The 20,049-nt window shown below is 44.5% G+C and overlaps 1 protein-coding gene across 4 annotated transcripts in view; it reads right to left on the bottom strand.

Moving 5' to 3' along the window:
- Nucleotides 1–20,049, bottom strand: part of LOC110519517 (dynamin-2) — a 70,748-nt gene that overhangs the window by 39,792 nt on the left and 10,907 nt on the right. For all 4 annotated transcript variants that reach the window (XM_036939953.1, XM_036939952.1, XM_036939950.1 and 1 more), the window contains exons 3-4: nucleotides 18,777–18,926; nucleotides 5,986–6,086 (exon numbers count right to left, since the gene is read on the bottom strand). In XM_036939953.1, coding sequence (XP_036795848.1) covers nucleotides 5,986–6,086; nucleotides 18,777–18,926 — 251 coding nt within the window. The remainder of the gene's footprint in view (nucleotides 1–5,985; nucleotides 6,087–18,776; nucleotides 18,927–20,049) is intronic.

Below are 20,049 nucleotides of genomic sequence, written 5' to 3'. Positions count from 1 at the left end.
TCTCTTTCCCTGTAACATATACTTAATTACCCCCTTTCCCTGTAACATATACTTAATTACCCCCTTTCTCTTTCTCTGTAACATATACTTAATTACCCCCTTTCCCTGTAACATATACTTAATTACCCCCTTTCTCTTTCCCTGTAACATATACTTAATTACCCCCTTTCCCTGTAACATATACTTAATTACCCCCTTTCTCTTTCCCTGTAACATATACTTAATTACCCCCTTTCCCTGTAACATATACTTAATTACCCCCTTTCTCTTTCCCTGTAACATATACTTAATTACCCCCTTTCCCTGTAACATATACTTAATTACCCCCTTTCTCTTTCCCTGTAACATATACTTAATTACCCCCTTTCTCTTTCCCTGTAACATATACTTAATTACCCCCTTTCTCTTTCCCTGTAACATATACTTAATTACCCCCTTTCCCTGTAACATATACTTAATTACCCCCTTTCCCTGTAACATATACTTAATTACCCCCTTTCCCTGTAACATATACTTAATTACCCCCTTTCCCTGTAACATATACTTAATTACCCCCTTTCCCTGTAACATATACTTAATTACCCCCTTTCCCTGTAACATATACTTAATTACCCCCTTTCCCTGTAACATATACTTAATTACCCCCTTTCCCTGTAACATATACTTAATTACCCCCTTTCCCTGTAACATATACTTAATTACCCCCTTTCTCTGTAACATATACTTAATTACCCCCTTTCCCTGTAACATATACTTAATTACCCCCTTTCCCTGTAACATATACTTAATTACCCCCTTTCCCTGTAACATATACTTAATTACCCCCTTTCTCTGTAACATATACTTAATTACCCCCTTTCTCTGTAACATATACTTAATTACCCCCTTTCTCTGTAACATATACTTAATTACCCCCTTTCTCTTTCCCTGTAACATATACTTAATTACCCCCTTTCCCTGTAACATATACTTAATTACCCCCTTTCCCTGTAACATATACTTAATTACCCCCTTTCTCTGTAACATATACTTAATTACCCCCTTTCTCTTTCCCTGTAACATATACTTAATTACCCCCTTTCCCTGTAACATATACTTAATTACCCCCTTTCTCTGTAACATATACTTAATTACCCCCTTTCTCTTTCCCTGTAACATATACTTAATTACCCCCTTTCTCTGTAACATATACTTAATTACCCCCTTTCTCTGTAACATATACTTAATTACCCCCCTTCTCTTTCCCTGTAACATATACTTAATTACCCCCTTTCTCTTTCCCTGTAACATATACTTAATTACCCCCTTTCTCTTTCCCTGTAACATATACTTAATTACCCCCTTTCTCTTTCCCTGTAACATATACTTAATTACCCCCTTTCCCTGTAACATATACTTAATTACCCCCTTTCTCTTTCCCTGTAACATATACTTAATTACCCCCTTTCCCTGTAACATATACTTAATTACCCCCTTTCCCTGTAACATATACTTAATTACCCCCTTTCTCTGTAACATATACTTAATTACCCCCTTTCCCTGTAACATATACTTAATTACCCCCTTTCCCTGTAACATATACTTAATTACCCCCTTTCCCTGTAACATATACTTAATTACCCCCTTTCTCTGTAACATATACTTAATTACCCCCTTTCTCTGTAACATATACTTAATTACCCCCTTTCTCTGTAACATATACTTAATTACCCCCTTTCTCTTTCCCTGTAACATATACTTAATTACCCCCTTTCCCTGTAACATATACTTAATTACCCCCTTTCCCTGTAACATATACTTAATTACCCCCTTTCTCTGTAACATATACTTAATTACCCCCTTTCCCTGTAACATATACTTAATTACCCCCTTTCTCTTTCCCTGTAACATATACTTAATTACCCCCTTTCCCTGTAACATATACTTAATTACCCCCTTTCCCTGTAACATATACTTAATTACCCCCTTTCTCTGTAACATATACTTAATTACCCCCTTTCTCTGTAACATATACTTAATTACCCCCTTTCTCTTTCCCTGTAACATATACTTAATTACCCCCTTTCTCTGTAACATATACTTAATTACCCCCTTTCCCTGTAACATATACTTAATTACCCCCTTTCTCTTTCCCTGTAACATATACTTAATTACCCCCTTTCCCTGTAACATATACTTAATTACCCCCTTTCTCTGTAACATATACTTAATTACCCCCTTTCCCTGTAACATATACTTAATTACCCCCTTTCCCTGTAACATATACTTAATTACCCCCTTTCTCTGTAACATATACTTAATTACCCCCTTTCCCTGTAACATATACTTAATTACCCCCTTTCTCTTTCCCTGTAACATATACTTAATTACCCCCTTTCCCTGTAACATATACTTAATTACCCCCTTTCTCTTTCCCTGTAACATATACTTAATTACCCCCTTTCCCTGTAACATATACTTAATTACCCCCTTTCCCTGTAACATATACTTAATTACCCCCTTTCTCTGTAACATATACTTAATTACCCCCTTTCTCTGTAACATATACTTAATTACCCCCTTTCTCTTTCCCTGTAACATATACTTAATTACCCCCTTTCTCTGTAACATATACTTAATTACCCCCTTTCCCTGTAACATATACTTAATTACCCCCTTTCTCTTTCCCTGTAACATATACTTAATTACCCCCTTTCTCTGTAACATATACTTAATTACCCCCTTTCCCTGTAACATATACTTAATTACCCCCTTTCCCTGTAACATATACTTAATTACCCCCTTTCTCTGTAACATATACTTAATTACCCCCTTTCCCTGTAACATATACTTAATTACCCCCTTTCTCTTTCCCTGTAACATATACTTAATTACCCCCTTTCCCTGTAACATATACTTAATTACCTCCTTTCTCTTTCCCTGTAACATATACTTAATTACCCCCTTTCTCTTTCCCTGTAACATATACTTAATTACCCCCTTTCCCTGTAACATATACTTAATTACCCCCTTTCCCTGTAACATATACTGAATTACCCCCTTTCCCTGTAACATATACTTAATTACCCCCTTTCCCTGTAACATATACTTAATTACCCCCTTTCCCTGTAACATATACTTAATTACCTCCTTTCCCTGTAACATATACTTAATTACCCCCTTTCCCTGTAACATATACTTAATTACCCCCTTTCTCTTTCCCTGTAACATATACTTAATTACCCCCTTTCTCTGTAACATATACTTAATTACCCCCGTTCTCTGTAACATATACTTAATTACCCCCCTTCTCTTTCCCTGTAACATATACTTAATTACCCCCTTTCTCTTTCCCTGTAACATATACTTAATTACCCCCTTTCTCTTTCCCTGTAACATATACTTAATTACCCCCTTTCTCTTTCCCTGTAACATATACTTAATTACCCCCTTTCCCTGTAACATATACTTAATTACCCCCTTTCTCTTTCCCTGTAACATATACTTAATTACCCCCTTTCCCTGTAACATATACTTAATTACCCCCTTTCCCTGTAACATATACTTAATTACCCCCTTTCTCTGTAACATATACTTAATTACCCCCTTTCCCTGTAACATATACTTAATTACCCCCTTTCCCTGTAACATATACTTAATTACCCCCTTTCCCTGTAACATATACTTAATTACCCCCTTTCTCTGTAACATATACTTAATTACCCCCTTTCTCTGTAACATATACTTAATTACCCCCTTTCTCTGTAACATATACTTAATTACCCCCTTTCTCTTTCCCTGTAACATATACTTAATTACCCCCTTTCCCTGTAACATATACTTAATTACCCCCTTTCCCTGTAACATATACTTAATTACCCCCTTTCTCTGTAACATATACTTAATTACCCCCTTTCCCTGTAACATATACTTAATTACCCCCTTTCCCTGTAACATATACTTAATTACCCCCTTTCTCTTTCCCTGTAACATATACTTAATTACCCCCTTTCCCTGTAACATATACTTAATTACCCCCTTTCTCTGTAACATATACTTAATTACCCCCTTTCTCTGTAACATATACTTAATTACCCCCTTTCTCTTTCCCTGTAACATATACTTAATTACCCCCTTTCTCTGTAACATATACTTAATTACCCCCTTTCCCTGTAACATATACTTAATTACCCCCTTTCTCTTTCCCTGTAACATATACTTAATTACCCCCTTTCCCTGTAACATATACTTAATTACCCCCTTTCTCTGTAACATATACTTAATTACCCCCTTTCCCTGTAACATATACTTAATTACCCCCTTTCCCTGTAACATATACTTAATTACCCCCTTTCTCTGTAACATATACTTAATTACCCCCTTTCCCTGTAACATATACTTAATTACCCCCTTTCTCTTTCCCTGTAACATATACTTAATTACCCCCTTTCCCTGTAACATATACTTAATTACCCCCTTTCTCTTTCCCTGTAACATATACTTAATTACCCCCTTTCCCTGTAACATATACTTAATTACCCCCTTTCCCTGTAACATATACTTAATTACCCCCTTTCTCTGTAACATATACTTAATTACCCCCTTTCTCTGTAACATATACTTAATTACCCCCTTTCTCTTTCCCTGTAACATATACTTAATTACCCCCTTTCTCTGTAACATATACTTAATTACCCCCTTTCCCTGTAACATATACTTAATTACCCCCTTTCTCTTTCCCTGTAACATATACTTAATTACCCCCTTTCCCTGTAACATATACTTAATTACCCCCTTTCTCTGTAACATATACTTAATTACCCCCTTTCCCTGTAACATATACTTAATTACCCCCTTTCCCTGTAACATATACTTAATTACCCCCTTTCTCTGTAACATATACTTAATTACCCCCTTTCCCTGTAACATATACTTAATTACCCCCTTTCTCTTTCCCTGTAACATATACTTAATTACCCCCTTTCCCTGTAACATATACTTAATTACCTCCTTTCTCTTTCCCTGTAACATATACTTAATTACCCCCTTTCTCTTTCCCTGTAACATATACTTAATTACCCCCTTTCCCTGTAACATATACTTAATTACCCCCTTTCCCTGTAACATATACTTAATTACCCCCTTTCCCTGTAACATATACTTAATTACCCCCTTTCCCTGTAACATATACTTAATTACCCCCTTTCCCTGTAACATATACTTAATTACCTCCTTTCCCTGTAACATATACTTAATTACCCCCTTTCTCTGTAACATATACTTAATTACCCCCTTTCTCTTTCTCTGTAACATATACTTAATTACCCCCTTTCTCTTTCCCTGTAACATATACTTAATTACCTCCTTTCCCTGTAACATATACTTAATTACCCCCTTTCCCTGTAACATATACTTAATTACCTCCTTTCTCTAGACTTAATTACTTTAACATGTACTTTATTACTCTTTGGATATGAACTACACACAACATAGAATATATACTATATTACTTTAATATTTAAAGTGTAGGTGTGTCCAAACTTTTGACTGGTCCTTTATATCTGCATCAAAAACACAGGTGACCGACCGCCTGAAACGTTTTAACCCAAAGTAAAGACATTTCAGGCTGAGGAGTGAGTTTCAATCACTCAATCCCCTTCTGTTATACACTGAATAGAGAGTAGAGTGCCATCTGGTCAAAAGTAGTGCACTATCTAGGGAATAGGGTGCCATTCTGGTCAAAAGTGGTGCCATTCTGGTCAAAAGTAGTGCACTATCTAGGGAATAGGGTGCCATCTGGTCAAAAGTAGTGCACTATCTAGGGAATAGGGTGCCATCATGTCAAAAGTAGTGCACTCTCTAGGGAATAGGGTGCCATTCTAGTCAAAAGTAGTGCACTATCTAGGGAATAGGGTGCCATCTAGTCAAAAGTAGTGCACTATCTAGGGAATAGGGTGCCATTTGGGGAATAGGGTGCCAGTTGGGACCATAACCACAGTCTCTGACCTGCATCAGCATGTCTCTGATCTGGTGCTCGATGTCGACTGGCTGGTCTCCCACCGCTACCTTAGTCATCCCTGGTAGATCTATAAGAGTCAGGTTTAACACTGAGGAGGGAGGGAGGGAGGGATAGAGGGAGTAGGGAGAGAGGGATGGGAGTAGGGAGAGAGGGATGGGAGTAGAGAGAGGAAGGGAGGGTGTGTGGGAAAGGGGGGAGGGACAGAGACAGAGAGACAGAGGGAGAGAGAGATTAAATTATTCAATTCAAATAGAAAATTGATGTACAATAAGCAAATACATCTACAGAGGGAGGTTTACACTGTAACAAGGGTGTTCAAAGAGCTGTAGATGGGCCTTGGGATGAGAGATGTGTACCTAACCTAACTTGAGAGATGTGTACATAACCTGACCTGAGAGGTGTGTACCTAACCTAACCCGGGAGATGTGTACCCAAACTAACCTGAGAGATGTGTAACTAACCTAACCTGAGAGATGTGTAACTAACCTGAGAGATGTGTACCTATCTGAACCTGAGACATGTGTGCCTAACCTAACCTGAGAGATGTGGACCTAAACCCGACCACTGACTGTAGCAGAACATAGGATCTCATTGTATATGTCGGTTGCAAGAAAACCATGGGAGACTCGTAGGGAGTATCTGATAGTCCTAGATATATCAGTGAACCATGGGAGACTCGTAGGAAGTATCTGATAGTCCTAGATATATCAGTGAACCTTGGGAGACTCGTAGGGAGTATCTGATAGACTCAGTCCTAGATATATCAGTGAACCATGGGAGACTGGTAGGGAGTATCTGATAGACTCAGTCCTAGATACAGTGCCTTGCGAAAGTATTCGGCCCCCTTAAGTTAATACTTTGTAGCGCCACCTTTTGCTGCGATTACAGCTGTAAGTCGCTTGGGGTATGTCTCTATCAGTTTTGCACATCGAGAGACTGACATTTTTTCCCATTCCTCCTTGCAAAACAGCTCGAGCTCAGTGAGGTTGGATGGAGAGCATTGTGAACAGCAGTTTTCAGTTCTTTCCACAGATTCTCGATTGGATTCAGGTCTGGACTTAGACTTGGCCATTCTAACACCTGGATATGTTTATTTTTGAACCATTCCATTGTAAATTTTGCTTTATGTTTTGGATCATTGTCTTGTTGGAAGACAAATCTCCGTCCCAGTCTCAGGTCTTTTGCAGACTCCATCAGGTTTTCTTCCAGAATGGTCCTGTATTTGGCTCCATCCATCTTCCCATCAATTTTAACCATCTTCCCTGACCCTGCTGAAGAAAAGCAGGCCCAAACCATGATGCTGCCACCACCATGTTTGACAGTGGGGATGGTGTGTTCATGGTGATGAGCTGTGTTGCTTTTACGCCAAACATAACGTTTTGCATTGTTGCCAAAAAGTTCAATTTTGGTTTCATCTGACCAGAGCACCTTCTTCCACATGTTTGGTGTGTCTCCCAGGTGGCTTGTGGCAAACTTTAAACAACACTTTTTATGGATATCTTTAAGAAATGGCTTTCTTCTTGCCACTCTTCCATAAAGGCCAGATTTGTGCAATATACGACTGATTGTTGTCCTATGGACAGAGTCTCCCACCTCAGCTGTAGATCTCTGCAGTTCATCCAGAGTGATCATGGGCCTCTTGGCTGCATCTCTGATCAGTCTTCTCCTTGTATGAGCTGAAAGTTTAGAGGGACGGCCAGGTCTTGGTAGATTTGCAGTGGTCTGATACTCCTTCCATTTCAATATTATCGCTTGCACAGTGCTCCTTGGGATGTTTAAAGCTTGGGAAATCTTTTTGTATCTAAATCCGGCTTTAAACTTCTTCACAACAGTATCTCGGACCTGCCTGGTGTGTTCCTTGTTCTTCATGATGCTCTCTGCGCTTTTAACGGACCTCTGAGACTATCACAGTGCAGGTGCATTTATACGGAGACTTGATTACACACAGGTGGATTGTATTTATCATCATTAGTCATTTAGGTCAACATTGGATCATTCAGAGATCCTCACTGAACTTCTGGAGAGAGTTTGCTGCACTGAAAGTAAAGGGGCTGAATAATTTTGCACGCCCAATTTTTCAGTTTTTGATTTGTTAAAAAAAGTTTGAAATATCCAATAAATGTCGTTCCACTTCATGATTGTGTCCCACTTGTTGTTGATTCTTCACAAAAAAATACAGTTTTATATCTTTATGTTTGAAGCCTGAAATGTGGCAAAAGGTCGCAAAGTTCAAGGGGGCCGAATACTTTCGCAAGGCACTGTAACTATAGTAACAACATGGAACTAGACTATAGTAACATGGAACTAGACTATAGTAACATGAAACATGAGGTTGTTTTAGGGCCTTCATTTTTGTAGAACCCAGCAGAACAGTATCCCGAAGGCATAGAGTCAGGTGAAGAGAGAGTGGGAATATGCATATGTAATTATGCCTAGTTTAAGGCATTATTAATACTTGTTATGTTTTGTGTTTTCTTTTGCTTTTCAAGTCTTGTGCTGTCACTCTCTTAGGAACCCGAAGGAGGAAACGGATGAAGTCAACATCTCCAGCGGAAATGGATGAAGTCAACATCTCCAGCTGAAACGGAGGAAGTCAACATCTCCAGCTGAAACGGATGAAGTCTACATCTCCAGCTGAAACGGAGGAAGTCTACATCTCCAGCTGAAACGGATGAAGTCAACATCTCCAGCTGAAACGGAGGAAGTCTACATCTCCAGCTGAAACGGAGGAAGTCTACATCTCCAGCTGAAACGGAGGAAGTCTACATCTCCAGCTGAAACGGAGGAAGTCTACATCTCCAGCTGAAACGGATGAAGTCAACATCTCCAGCTGAAACGGAGGAAGTCTACATCTCCAGCTGAAACGGAGGAAGTCAACATCTCCAGCTGAAACGGAGGAAGTCAACATCTCCAGCTGAAACGGAGGAAGTCTACATCTCCAGCTGAAACGGATGAAGTCTACATCTCCAGCGGAAACGGATGAAGTCAACATCTCCAGCGGAAACGGATGAAGTCAACATCTCCAGCGGAAACGGATGAAGTCAACATCTCCAGCGGAAACGGATGAAGTCAACATCTCCAGCGGAAACGGAGGAAGTCTACATCTCCAGCTGAAACGGATGAAGTCTACATCTCCAGCTGAAATGGAGGAAGTCTACATCTCCAGCTGAAACGGAGGAAGTCTACATCTCCAGCTGAAACGGATGAAGTCAACATCTCCAGCGGAAATGGATGAAGTCAACATCTCCAGCTGAAACGGAGGAAGTCAACATCTCCAGCTGAAACGGATGAAGTCTACATCTCCAGCTGAAACGGAGGAAGTCTACATCTCCAGCTGAAACGGATGAAGTCAACATCTCCAGCTGAAACGGAGGAAGTCTACATCTCCAGCTGAAACGGAGGAAGTCTACATCTCCAGCTGAAACGGAGGAAGTCTACATCTCCAGCTGAAACGGAGGAAGTCTACATCTCCAGCTGAAACGGATGAAGTCAACATCTCCAGCTGAAACGGAGGAAGTCTACATCTCCAGCTGAAACGGAGGAAGTCAACATCTCCAGCTGAAACGGAGGAAGTCTACATCTCCAGCTGAAACGGATGAAGTCTACATCTCCAGCGGAAACGGATGAAGTCAACATCTCCAGCGGAAACGGATGAAGTCAACATCTCCAGCGGAAACGGATGAAGTCAACATCTCCAGCGGAAACGGATGAAGTCAACATCTCCAGCGGAAACGGAGGAAGTCTACATCTCCAGCTGAAACGGATGAAGTCTACATCTCCAGCTGAAATGGAGGAAGTCTACATCTCCAGCTGAAACGGAGGAAGTCTACATCTCCAGCTGAAACGGATGAAGTCAACATCTCCAGCTGAAACGGAGGAAGTCTACATCTCCAGCTGAAACGGAGGAAGTCAACATCTCCAGCTGAAACGGAGGAAGTCAACATCTCCAGCTGAAACGGATGAAGTCTACATCTCCAGCTGAAACGGATGAAGTCTACATCTCCAGCTGAAACGGAGGAAGTCTACATCTCCAGCTGAAACGGATGAAGTCTACATCTCCAGCTGAAACGGATGAAGTCAACATCTCCAGCTGAAACGGATGAAGTCTACATCTCCAGCTGAAACGGAGGAAGTCAACATCTCCAGCTGAAACGGAGGAAGTCAACATCTCCAGCTGAAACGGAGGAAGTCTACATCTCCAGCTGAAACGGAGGAAGTCAACATCTCCAGCTGAAACGGATGAAGTCAACATCTCCAGCTGAAACGGAGGAAGTCTACATCTCCAGCTGAAACGGAGGAAGTCTACATCTCCAGCGGAAACGGATGAAGTCAACATCTCCAGCTGAAACGGAGGAAGTCAACATCTCCAGCTGAAACGGAGGAAGTCTACATCTCCAGCAGAAACGGAGGAAGTCTACATCTCCAGCGGAAACGGATGAAGTCAACATCTCCAGCGGAAACGGATGAAGTCAACATCTCCAGCTGAAACGGATGAAGTCAACATCTCCAGCTGAAACGGATGAAGTCAACATCTCCAGCGGAAACGGATGAAGTCAACATCTCCAGCTGAAACGGATGTAGTCAACATCTCCAGCTGAAACGGATGAAGTCAACATCTCCAGCGGAAACGGATGAAGTCAACATCTCCAGCGGAAACGGATGAAGTCAACATCTCCAGCGGAAACGGATGAAGTCAACATCTCCAGCGGAAACGGATGAAGTCAACATCTCCAGCGGAAACGGATGAAGTCAACATCTCCAGCGGAAACGGATGAAGTCAACATCTCCAGCGGAAACGGAGGAAGTCTACATCTCCAGCTGAAACGGAGGAAGTCTACATCTCCAGCTGAAACGGAGGAAGTCTACATCTCCAGCTGAAACGGAGGAAGTCAACATCTCCAGCTGAAACGGATGAAGTCAACACCTCCAGCTGAAACGGATGAAGTCAACACCTCCAGCGGAAACGGAGGAAGTCTACATCTCCAGCGGAAACGGAGGAAGTCTACATCTCCAGCTGAAACGGAGGAAGTCTACATCTCCAGCTGAAACGGAGGAAGTCTACATCTCCAGCTGAAACGGAGGAAGTCTACATCTCCAGCTGAAACGGATGAAGTCAACACCTCCAGCGGAAACGGAGGAAGTCAACACCTCCAGCGGAAACGGAGGAAGTCAACATCTCCAGCGGAAACGGATGAAGTCAACATCTCCAGCGGAAACGGATGAAGTCAACATCTCCAGCTGAAACGGATGAAGTCTACATCTCCAGCGGAAACGGATGAAGTCAACATCTCCAGCGGAAACGGATGAAGTCTACATCTCCAGCTGAAACGGAGGAAGTCTACATCTCCAGCTGAAACGGATGAAGTCTACATCTCCAGCTGAAACGGATGAAGTCAACATCTCCAGCTGAAACGGATGAAGTCTACATCTCCAGCTGAAACGGAGGAAGTCAACATCTCCAGCTGAAACGGAGGAAGTCAACATCTCCAGCTGAAACGGAGGAAGTCAACATCTCCAGCTGAAACGGAGGAAGTCTACATCTCCAGCTGAAACGGAGGAAGTCAACATCTCCAGCTGAAACGGATGAAGTCAACATCTCCAGCTGAAACGGAGGAAGTCTACATCTCCAGCTGAAACGGAGGAAGTCTACATCTCCAGCGGAAACGGATGAAGTCAACATCTCCAGCTGAAACGGAGGAAGTCAACATCTCCAGCTGAAACGGAGGAAGTCTACATCTCCAGCGGAAACGGAGGAAGTCTACATCTCCAGCGGAAACGGATGAAGTCAACATCTCCAGCGGAAACGGATGAAGTCAACATCTCCAGCTGAAACGGATGAAGTCAACATCTCCAGCTGAAACGGATGAAGTCAACATCTCCAGCGGAAACGGATGAAGTCAACATCTCCAGCTGAAACGGATGTAGTCAACATCTCCAGCTGAAACGGATGAAGTCAACATCTCCAGCGGAAACGGATGAAGTCAACATCTCCAGCGGAAACGGATGAAGTCAACATCTCCAGCGGAAACGGATGAAGTCAACATCTCCAGCGGAAACGGATGAAGTCAACATCTCCAGCGGAAACGGATGAAGTCAACATCTCCAGCGGAAACGGATGAAGTCAACATCTCCAGCGGAAACGGAGGAAGTCTACATCTCCAGCTGAAACGGAGGAAGTCTACATCTCCAGCTGAAACGGAGGAAGTCTACATCTCCAGCTGAAACGGAGGAAGTCAACATCTCCAGCTGAAACGGATGAAGTCAACACCTCCAGCTGAAACGGATGAAGTCAACACCTCCAGCGGAAACGGAGGAAGTCTACATCTCCAGCGGAAACGGAGGAAGTCTACATCTCCAGCTGAAACGGAGGAAGTCTACATCTCCAGCTGAAACGGAGGAAGTCTACATCTCCAGCTGAAACGGATGAAGTCAACACCTCCAGCGGAAACGGAGGAAGTCAACACCTCCAGCGGAAACGGAGGAAGTCAACATCTCCAGCGGAAACGGATGAAGTCTACATCTCCAGCGGAAACGGATGAAGTCTACATCTCCAGCTGAAACGGAGGAAGTCTACATCTCCAGCTGAAACGGATGAAGTCTACATCTCCAGCTGAAACGGATGAAGTCAACATCTCCAGCTGAAACGGATGAAGTCTACATCTCCAGCTGAAACGGAGGAAGTCTACATCTCCAGCTGAAACGGAGGAAGTCAACATCTCCAGCTGAAACGGAGGAAGTCAACATCTCCAGCTGAAACGGAGGAAGTCTACATCTCCAGCTGAAACGGAGGAAGTCTACATCTCCAGCTGAAACGGAGGAAGTCAACATCTCCAGCTGAAACGGATGAAGTCAACATCTCCAGCTGAAACGGAGGAAGTCTACATCTCCAGCTGAAACGGAGGAAGTCTACATCTCCAGCGGAAACGGATGAAGTCAACATCTCCAGCTGAAACGGAGGAAGTCAACATCTCCAGCTGAAACGGAGGAAGTCTACATCTCCAGCGGAAACGGAGGAAGTCTACATCTCCAGCGGAAACGGATGAAGTCAACATCTCCAGCGGAAACGGATGAAGTCAACATCTCCAGCTGAAACGGATGAAGTCAACATCTCCAGCTGAAACGGATGAAGTCAACATCTCCAGCGGAAACGGATGAAGTCAACATCTCCAGCTGAAACGGATGTAGTCAACATCTCCAGCGGAAACGGATGAAGTCAACATCTCCAGCGGAAACGGATGAAGTCTACATCTCCAGCTGAAACGGAGGAAGTCTACATCTCCAGCTGAAACGGAGGAAGTCAACATCTCCAGCTGAAACGGATGAAGTCTACATCTCCAGCTGAAACGGAGGAAGTCTACATCTCCAGCGGAAACGGATGAAGTCAACATCTCCAGCTGAAACGGAGGAAGTCAACATCTCCAGCTGAAACGGAGGAAGTCTACATCTCCAGCGGAAACGGAGGAAGTCTACATCTCCAGCGGAAACGGATGAAGTCAACATCTCCAGCGGAAACGGATGAAGTCAACATCTCCAGCTGAAACGGATGAAGTCAACATCTCCAGCTGAAACGGATGAAGTCAACATCTCCAGCGGAAACGGATGAAGTCAACATCTCCAGCGGAAACGGATGAAGTCAACATCTCCAGCTGAAACGGATGAAGTCAACATCTCCAGCGGAAACGGATGAAGTCAACATCTCCAGCGGAAACGGATGAAGTCAACATCTCCAGCGGAAACGGATGAAGTCAACATCTCCAGCGGAAACGGATGAAGTCAACATCTCCAGCGGAAACGGATGAAGTCAACATCTCCAGCGGAAACGGATGAAGTCAACATCTCCAGCGGAAACGGAGGAAGTCTACATCTCCAGCTGAAACGGAGGAAGTCTACATCTCCAGCTGAAACGGAGGAAGTCTACATCTCCAGCTGAAACGGAGGAAGTCAACATCTCCAGCTGAAACGGATGAAGTCAACACCTCCAGCGGAAACGGATGAAGTCAACACCTCCAGCGGAAACGGAGGAAGTCTACATCTCCAGCGGAAACGGAGGAAGTCTACATCTCCAGCTGAAACGGAGGAAGTCTACATCTCCAGCTGAAACGGAGGAAGTCTACATCTCCAGCTGAAACGGATGAAGTCAACACCTCCAGCGGAAACGGAGGAAGTCAACACCTCCAGCGGAAACGGAGGAAGTCAACATCTCCAGCGGAAACGGATGAAGTCTACATCTCCAGCGGAAACGGATGAAGTCTACATCTCCAGCTGAAACGGAGGAAGTCTACATCTCCAGCTGAAACGGATGAAGTCTACATCTCCAGCTGAAACGGATGAAGTCAACATCTCCAGCTGAAACGGATGAAGTCTACATCTCCAGCTGAAACGGAGGAAGTCTACATCTCCAGCTGAAACGGAGGAAGTCAACATCTCCAGCTGAAACGGAGGAAGTCAACATCTCCAGCTGAAACGGAGGAAGTCTACATCTCCAGCTGAAACGGAGGAAGTCTACATCTCCAGCTGAAACGGAGGAAGTCAACATCTCCAGCTGAAACGGATGAAGTCAACATCTCCAGCTGAAACGGAGGAAGTCTACATCTCCAGCTGAAACGGAGGAAGTCTACATCTCCAGCGGAAACGGATGAAGTCAACATCTCCAGCTGAAACGGAGGAAGTCAACATCTCCAGCTGAAACGGAGGAAGTCTACATCTCCAGCGGAAACGGAGGAAGTCTACATCTCCAGCGGAAACGGATGAAGTCAACATCTCCAGCGGAAACGGATGAAGTCAACATCTCCAGCTGAAACGGATGAAGTCAACATCTCCAGCTGAAACGGATGAAGTCAACATCTCCAGCGGAAACGGATGAAGTCAACATCTCCAGCTGAAACGGATGTAGTCAACATCTCCAGCGGAAACGGATGAAGTCAACATCTCCAGCGGAAACGGATGAAGTCTACATCTCCAGCTGAAACGGAGGAAGTCTACATCTCCAGCTGAAACGGAGGAAGTCAACATCTCCAGCTGAAACGGATGAAGTCAACACCTCCAGCTGAAACGGATGAAGTCAACACCTCCAGCGGAAACGGAGGAAGTCTACATCTCCAGCGGAAACGGAGGAAGTCTACATCTCCAGCTGAAACGGAGGAAGTCTACATCTCCAGCTGAAACGGAGGAAGTCTACATCTCCAGCTGAAACGGATGAAGTCAACACCTCCAGCGGAAACGGAGGAAGTCAACACCTCCAGCGGAAACGGAGGAAGTCAACATCTCCAGCGGAAACGGATGAAGTCAACATCTCCAGCGGAAACGGATGAAGTCAACATCTCCAGCTGAAACGGATGAAGTCTACATCTCCAGCGGAAACGGATGAAGTCAACATCTCCAGCGGAAACGGATGAAGTCAACATCTCCAGCGGAAACGGATGAAGTCAACATCTCCAGCGGAAACGGATGGAGTCAACATCTCCAGCGGAAACGGATGAAGTCAACATCTCCAGCGGAAACGGAGGAAGTCTACATCTCCAGCTGAAACGGAGGAAGTCAACATCTCCAGCTGAAACGGAGGAAGTCTACATCTCCAGCGGAAACGGATGAAGTCTACATCTCCAGCGGAAACGGATGAAGTCTACATCTCCAGCGGAAACGGATGAAGTCAACATCTCCAGCGGAAACGGATGAAGTCAACATCTCCAGCGGAAACGGATGAAGTCAACATCTCCAGCGGAAACGGATGAAGTCTACATCTCCAGCTGAAACGGAGGAAGTCAACATCTCCAGCTGAAACGGATGAAGTCTACATCTCCAGCTGAAACGGATGAAGTCAACATCTCCAGCTGAAACGGAGGAAGTCTACATCTCCAGCTGAAACGGAGGAAGTCAACATCTCCAGCTGAAACGGAGGAAGTCAACATCTCCAGCTGAAACGGATGAAGTCTACATCTCCAGCTGAAACGGATGAAGTCTACATCTCCAGCTGAAACGGAGGAAGTCTACATCTCCAGCTGAAACGGATGAAGTCTACATCTCCAGCTGAAACGGATGAAGTCAACATCTCCAGCTGAAACGGATGAAGTCTACATCTCCAGCTGAAACGGAGGAAGTCTACATCTCCAGCTGAAACGGAGGAAGTCAACATCTCCAGCTGAAACGGAGGAAGTCAACATCTCCAGCTGAAACGGAGGAAGTCTACATCTCCAGCTGAAACGGAGGAAGTCTACATCTCCAGCTGAAACGGAGGAAGTCAACATCTCCAGCTGAAACGGATGAAGTCAACATCTCCAGCTGAAACGGAGGAAGTCTACATCTCCAGCTGAAACGGAGGAAGTCTACATCTCCAGCGGAAACGGATGAAGTCAACATCTCCAGCTGAAACGGAGGAAGTCAACATCTCCAGCTGAAACGGAGGAAGTCTACATCTCCAGCGGAAACGGAGGAAGTCTACATCTCCAGCGGAAACGGATGAAGTCAACATCTCCAGCGGAAACGGATGAAGTCAACATCTCCAGCTGAAACGGATGAAGTCAACATCTCCAGCTGAAACGGATGAAGTCAACATCTCCAGCGGAAACGGATGAAGTCAACATCTCCAGCTGAAACGGATGTAGTCAACATCTCCAGCGGAAACGGATGAAGTCAACATCTCCAGCGGAAACGGATGAAGTCAACATCTCCAGCGGAAACGGATGAAGTCAACATCTCCAGCGGAAACGGATGAAGTCAACATCTCCAGCGGAAACGGATGAAGTCAACATCTCCAGCGGAAACGGATGAAGTCAACATCTCCAGCGGAAACGGATGAAGTCAACATCTCCAGCGGAAACGGATGAAGTCAACATCTCCAGCGGAAACGGAGGAAGTCTACATCTCCAGCTGAAACGGAGGAAGTCTACATCTCCAGCTGAAACGGAGGAAGTCAACATCTCCAGCTGAAATGGATGAAGTCAACATCTCCAGCTGAAACGGATGAAGTCAACACCTCCAGCGGAAACGGAGGAAGTCTACATCTCCAGCTGAAACGGAGGAAGTCTACATCTCCAGCTGAAACGGAGGAAGTCTACATCTCCAGCTGAAACGGAGGAAGTCTACATCTCCAGCTGAAACGGAGGAAGTCTACATCTCCAGCTGAAACGGATGAAGTCAACACCTCCAGCGGAAACGGAGGAAGTCAACACCTCCAGCGGAAACGGAGGAAGTCAACATCTCCAGCGGAAACGGATGAAGTCAACATCTCCAGCTGAAACGGATGAAGTCTACATCTCCAGCGGAAACGGATGAAGTCAACATCTCCAGCTGAAACGGAGGAAGTCAACATCTCCAGCGGAAACGGATGAAGTCTACATCTCCAGCTGAAACGGATGAAGTCAACATCTCCAGCGGAAACGGATGAAGTCAACATCTCCAGCTGAAACGGATGAAGTCAACATCTCCAGCTGAAACGGATGAAGTCAACATCTCCAGCTGAAACGGATGAAGTCAACATCTCCAGCTGAAACGGATGAAGTCAACATCTCCAGCTGAAACGGATGAAGTCAACATCTCCAGCTGAAACGCAGGAAGTCTACATCTCCAGCGGAAACGGATGAAGTCAACATCTCCAGCTGAAACGGATGAAGTCAACATCTCCAGCTGAAAAGTCATTATCAGTTGTCCGACGAGAGATGGAAATGAGAGTCCATAGTGTAATTACAGATCAGAGGACATTAGTCTCGGACGTGTCAACAAAATAATCAACCGTGAAAGTGAACCATGTTTTATTTTCTGTTCATTTATAAGTCATTTCAAAGTTTATGTGATGTTGAACAGTATGGAAATACTATTGAAAAAGGAGGGACTGTCGGGTTGTAGTTTGAAATACTGGCTATACTGGTTAATGGTTACGGTCACTGATAAGGTTGGATCGCTGTGGATTAGTGAGGAATGTGGGCCGAGGTCAGGTCAGATGTGGACTAGGGAGGAATGTGGGCCGAGGTCAGGTCAGATGTGGACTAGGGAGGAATGTGGGCCGAGGTCAGGTCAGATGTGGACTAGGGAGGAATGTGGGCCGAGGTCAGGTCAGATGTGGACTAGGGAGGAATGTGGGCCGAGGTCAGGTCAGATGTGGACTAGGGAGGAATGTGGGCCGAGGTCAGGTCAGATGTGGACTAGGGAGGAATGTGGGCCGAGGTCAGGTCAGATGTGGACTAGGGAGGAATGTGGGCCGAGGTCAGGTCAGATGTGGACTAGGGAGGAATGTGGGCCGAGGTCAGGTCAGATGTGGACTAGTGAGGAATGTGGGCCGAGGTCAGGTCAGATGTGGACTAGGGAGGAATGTGGGCCGAGGTCAGGTCAGATGTGGACTAGGGAGGAATGTGGGCCAAGGTCAGGTCAGATGTGGACTAGGGAGGAATGTGGGCCGAGGTCAGGTCAGATGAAGGGAGAAGGAACAGTTTTATTAAACACATCACTTGACTTCCTGCCTAGCAACATAGACGTAGTGTTTAGACGAGCAGGAGACTGCCTAAAGGAGGGTATACATACTGGTGCTGTTGGAAACTTTGTGCTGTGCAGCTGTTTGACCCAGTGGGGGAAAAGATGTGGTTTCTGCTTTGACTAGTTGTCCATTAGTTGTTCACTCTGTTTACCAGAACCTAACAAAGCATAACTGCATTCAGGACTGTGTGTTTTGCATGTTCGTGTGTGCCTATGTTTGCATGCGTCCGTGCTTGTGTGTCCGTGTGTGTGTCCGTGTGTGTGTGTGTGTGCCCGTGTGTCCGTGTGTCTGTGTCTGTGTCTGTGTGTGTACCATTAGGGGAATAGACTCGGAGGTTGATGGGAACAGCAGAGATTCCCTTATTGGACCCAGTGATGCGATCAGTCTCGGCCTCAATCTCCAAACGCACCTCATCAAAGTCCACAAACTTACGACCTTTACAATGAAGGAACTCAGCATACTCTGTTATTAAGGAGAGAAGGATGGAGGGAGAGAGAGGGAGGGAGGGACATAGAGAAGAGGTTAGAGGGAGGGAGAGAGGGAGGGAGGGAGGGACATAGAGAAGAGGTTCAAGGGAGAGAGAGGCAGAGAGAGGGATAGAGAGAGAGGGAGGGAGGGAAGAGATTAGAGGGAGGGAGGGACATAGAGAAGAGGTTAGAGGGAGGGAGGGAGAGAGAGGGAGGGAGGGAGGGAGGGACATAGAGAAGAGGTTAGAGGGAGGGAGGGACATAGAGAAGAGGTTAGAGGGAGGGAGGGACATAGAGAAGAGGTTGGAGGGAGGGAAGAGGTTAGAGGGAGGGAAGAGGTTAGAGGGAGAGGGAGGGAAGAGGTTAGAGGGAGAGAGGGACATAGAGAAGAGGTGGGAGGGAGGGAGGGAGGGAGGGAAGAGGTTAGAGGGAGAGAGAAAACATCTGTAAGTCACCACAAAAACGAAGCATGTCATGACATGTCATGATTGATTAAATTCAGATTGTGTTACTGGCCTACACACCATACCCCATCATGCCAAATTTGAGTTATGTTTTTACATTTTTTGACAAATTCATTAAAAATGAAAAGCTGAAATGTCTTGAGTCAATAAGTAATCCACCCCTGTGTTATGGCAAATCTAAATACGTTCAGGAGTAAACATGTGCTTAACATTTCACATAATAAGATGTATGGACTCACTCTGTGTGCAATAATAGTGTTTAACATACTTTTTGAATGACTACCTCGTCTCTGTACCACACACATATAATTATCTGTAAGGTCCCTCAGTCGAGCAGTGAATTTCAAACACAGATTCAACCACAAAGACCAGGAAGGTTTTCCAATGCCTTGCAAAGAAGAGCACATATTGGTAGATGGGTCAACAAAAAGAAGCAAACATTGAATATCCCTTTGAGAATGTTATGGTGAAGTTATTAATTACACTTTGGATGGTGTATCAATACACCCAGTCACTACAAAGATACAGGCGTCCTTCCTAACTCAGTTGCCAGAGAGGAAGGAAACTGCTCAGGGTTTTCACCATGAGGACAATGGTGACTTTAAAACAGTTACAGAGTTTATTGGCTGTGATGGGAGAAAACTGAGGATGGAT

This window comes from Oncorhynchus mykiss, chromosome 13, assembly GCF_013265735.2.
Source record: "Oncorhynchus mykiss isolate Arlee chromosome 13, USDA_OmykA_1.1, whole genome shotgun sequence".
Lineage (NCBI taxonomy): Eukaryota > Metazoa > Chordata > Actinopteri > Salmoniformes > Salmonidae > Oncorhynchus > Oncorhynchus mykiss.
The sequence above is the reverse complement of the archived record's forward strand: the minus strand, read 5'-3'. Positions and strand labels throughout refer to the sequence as shown.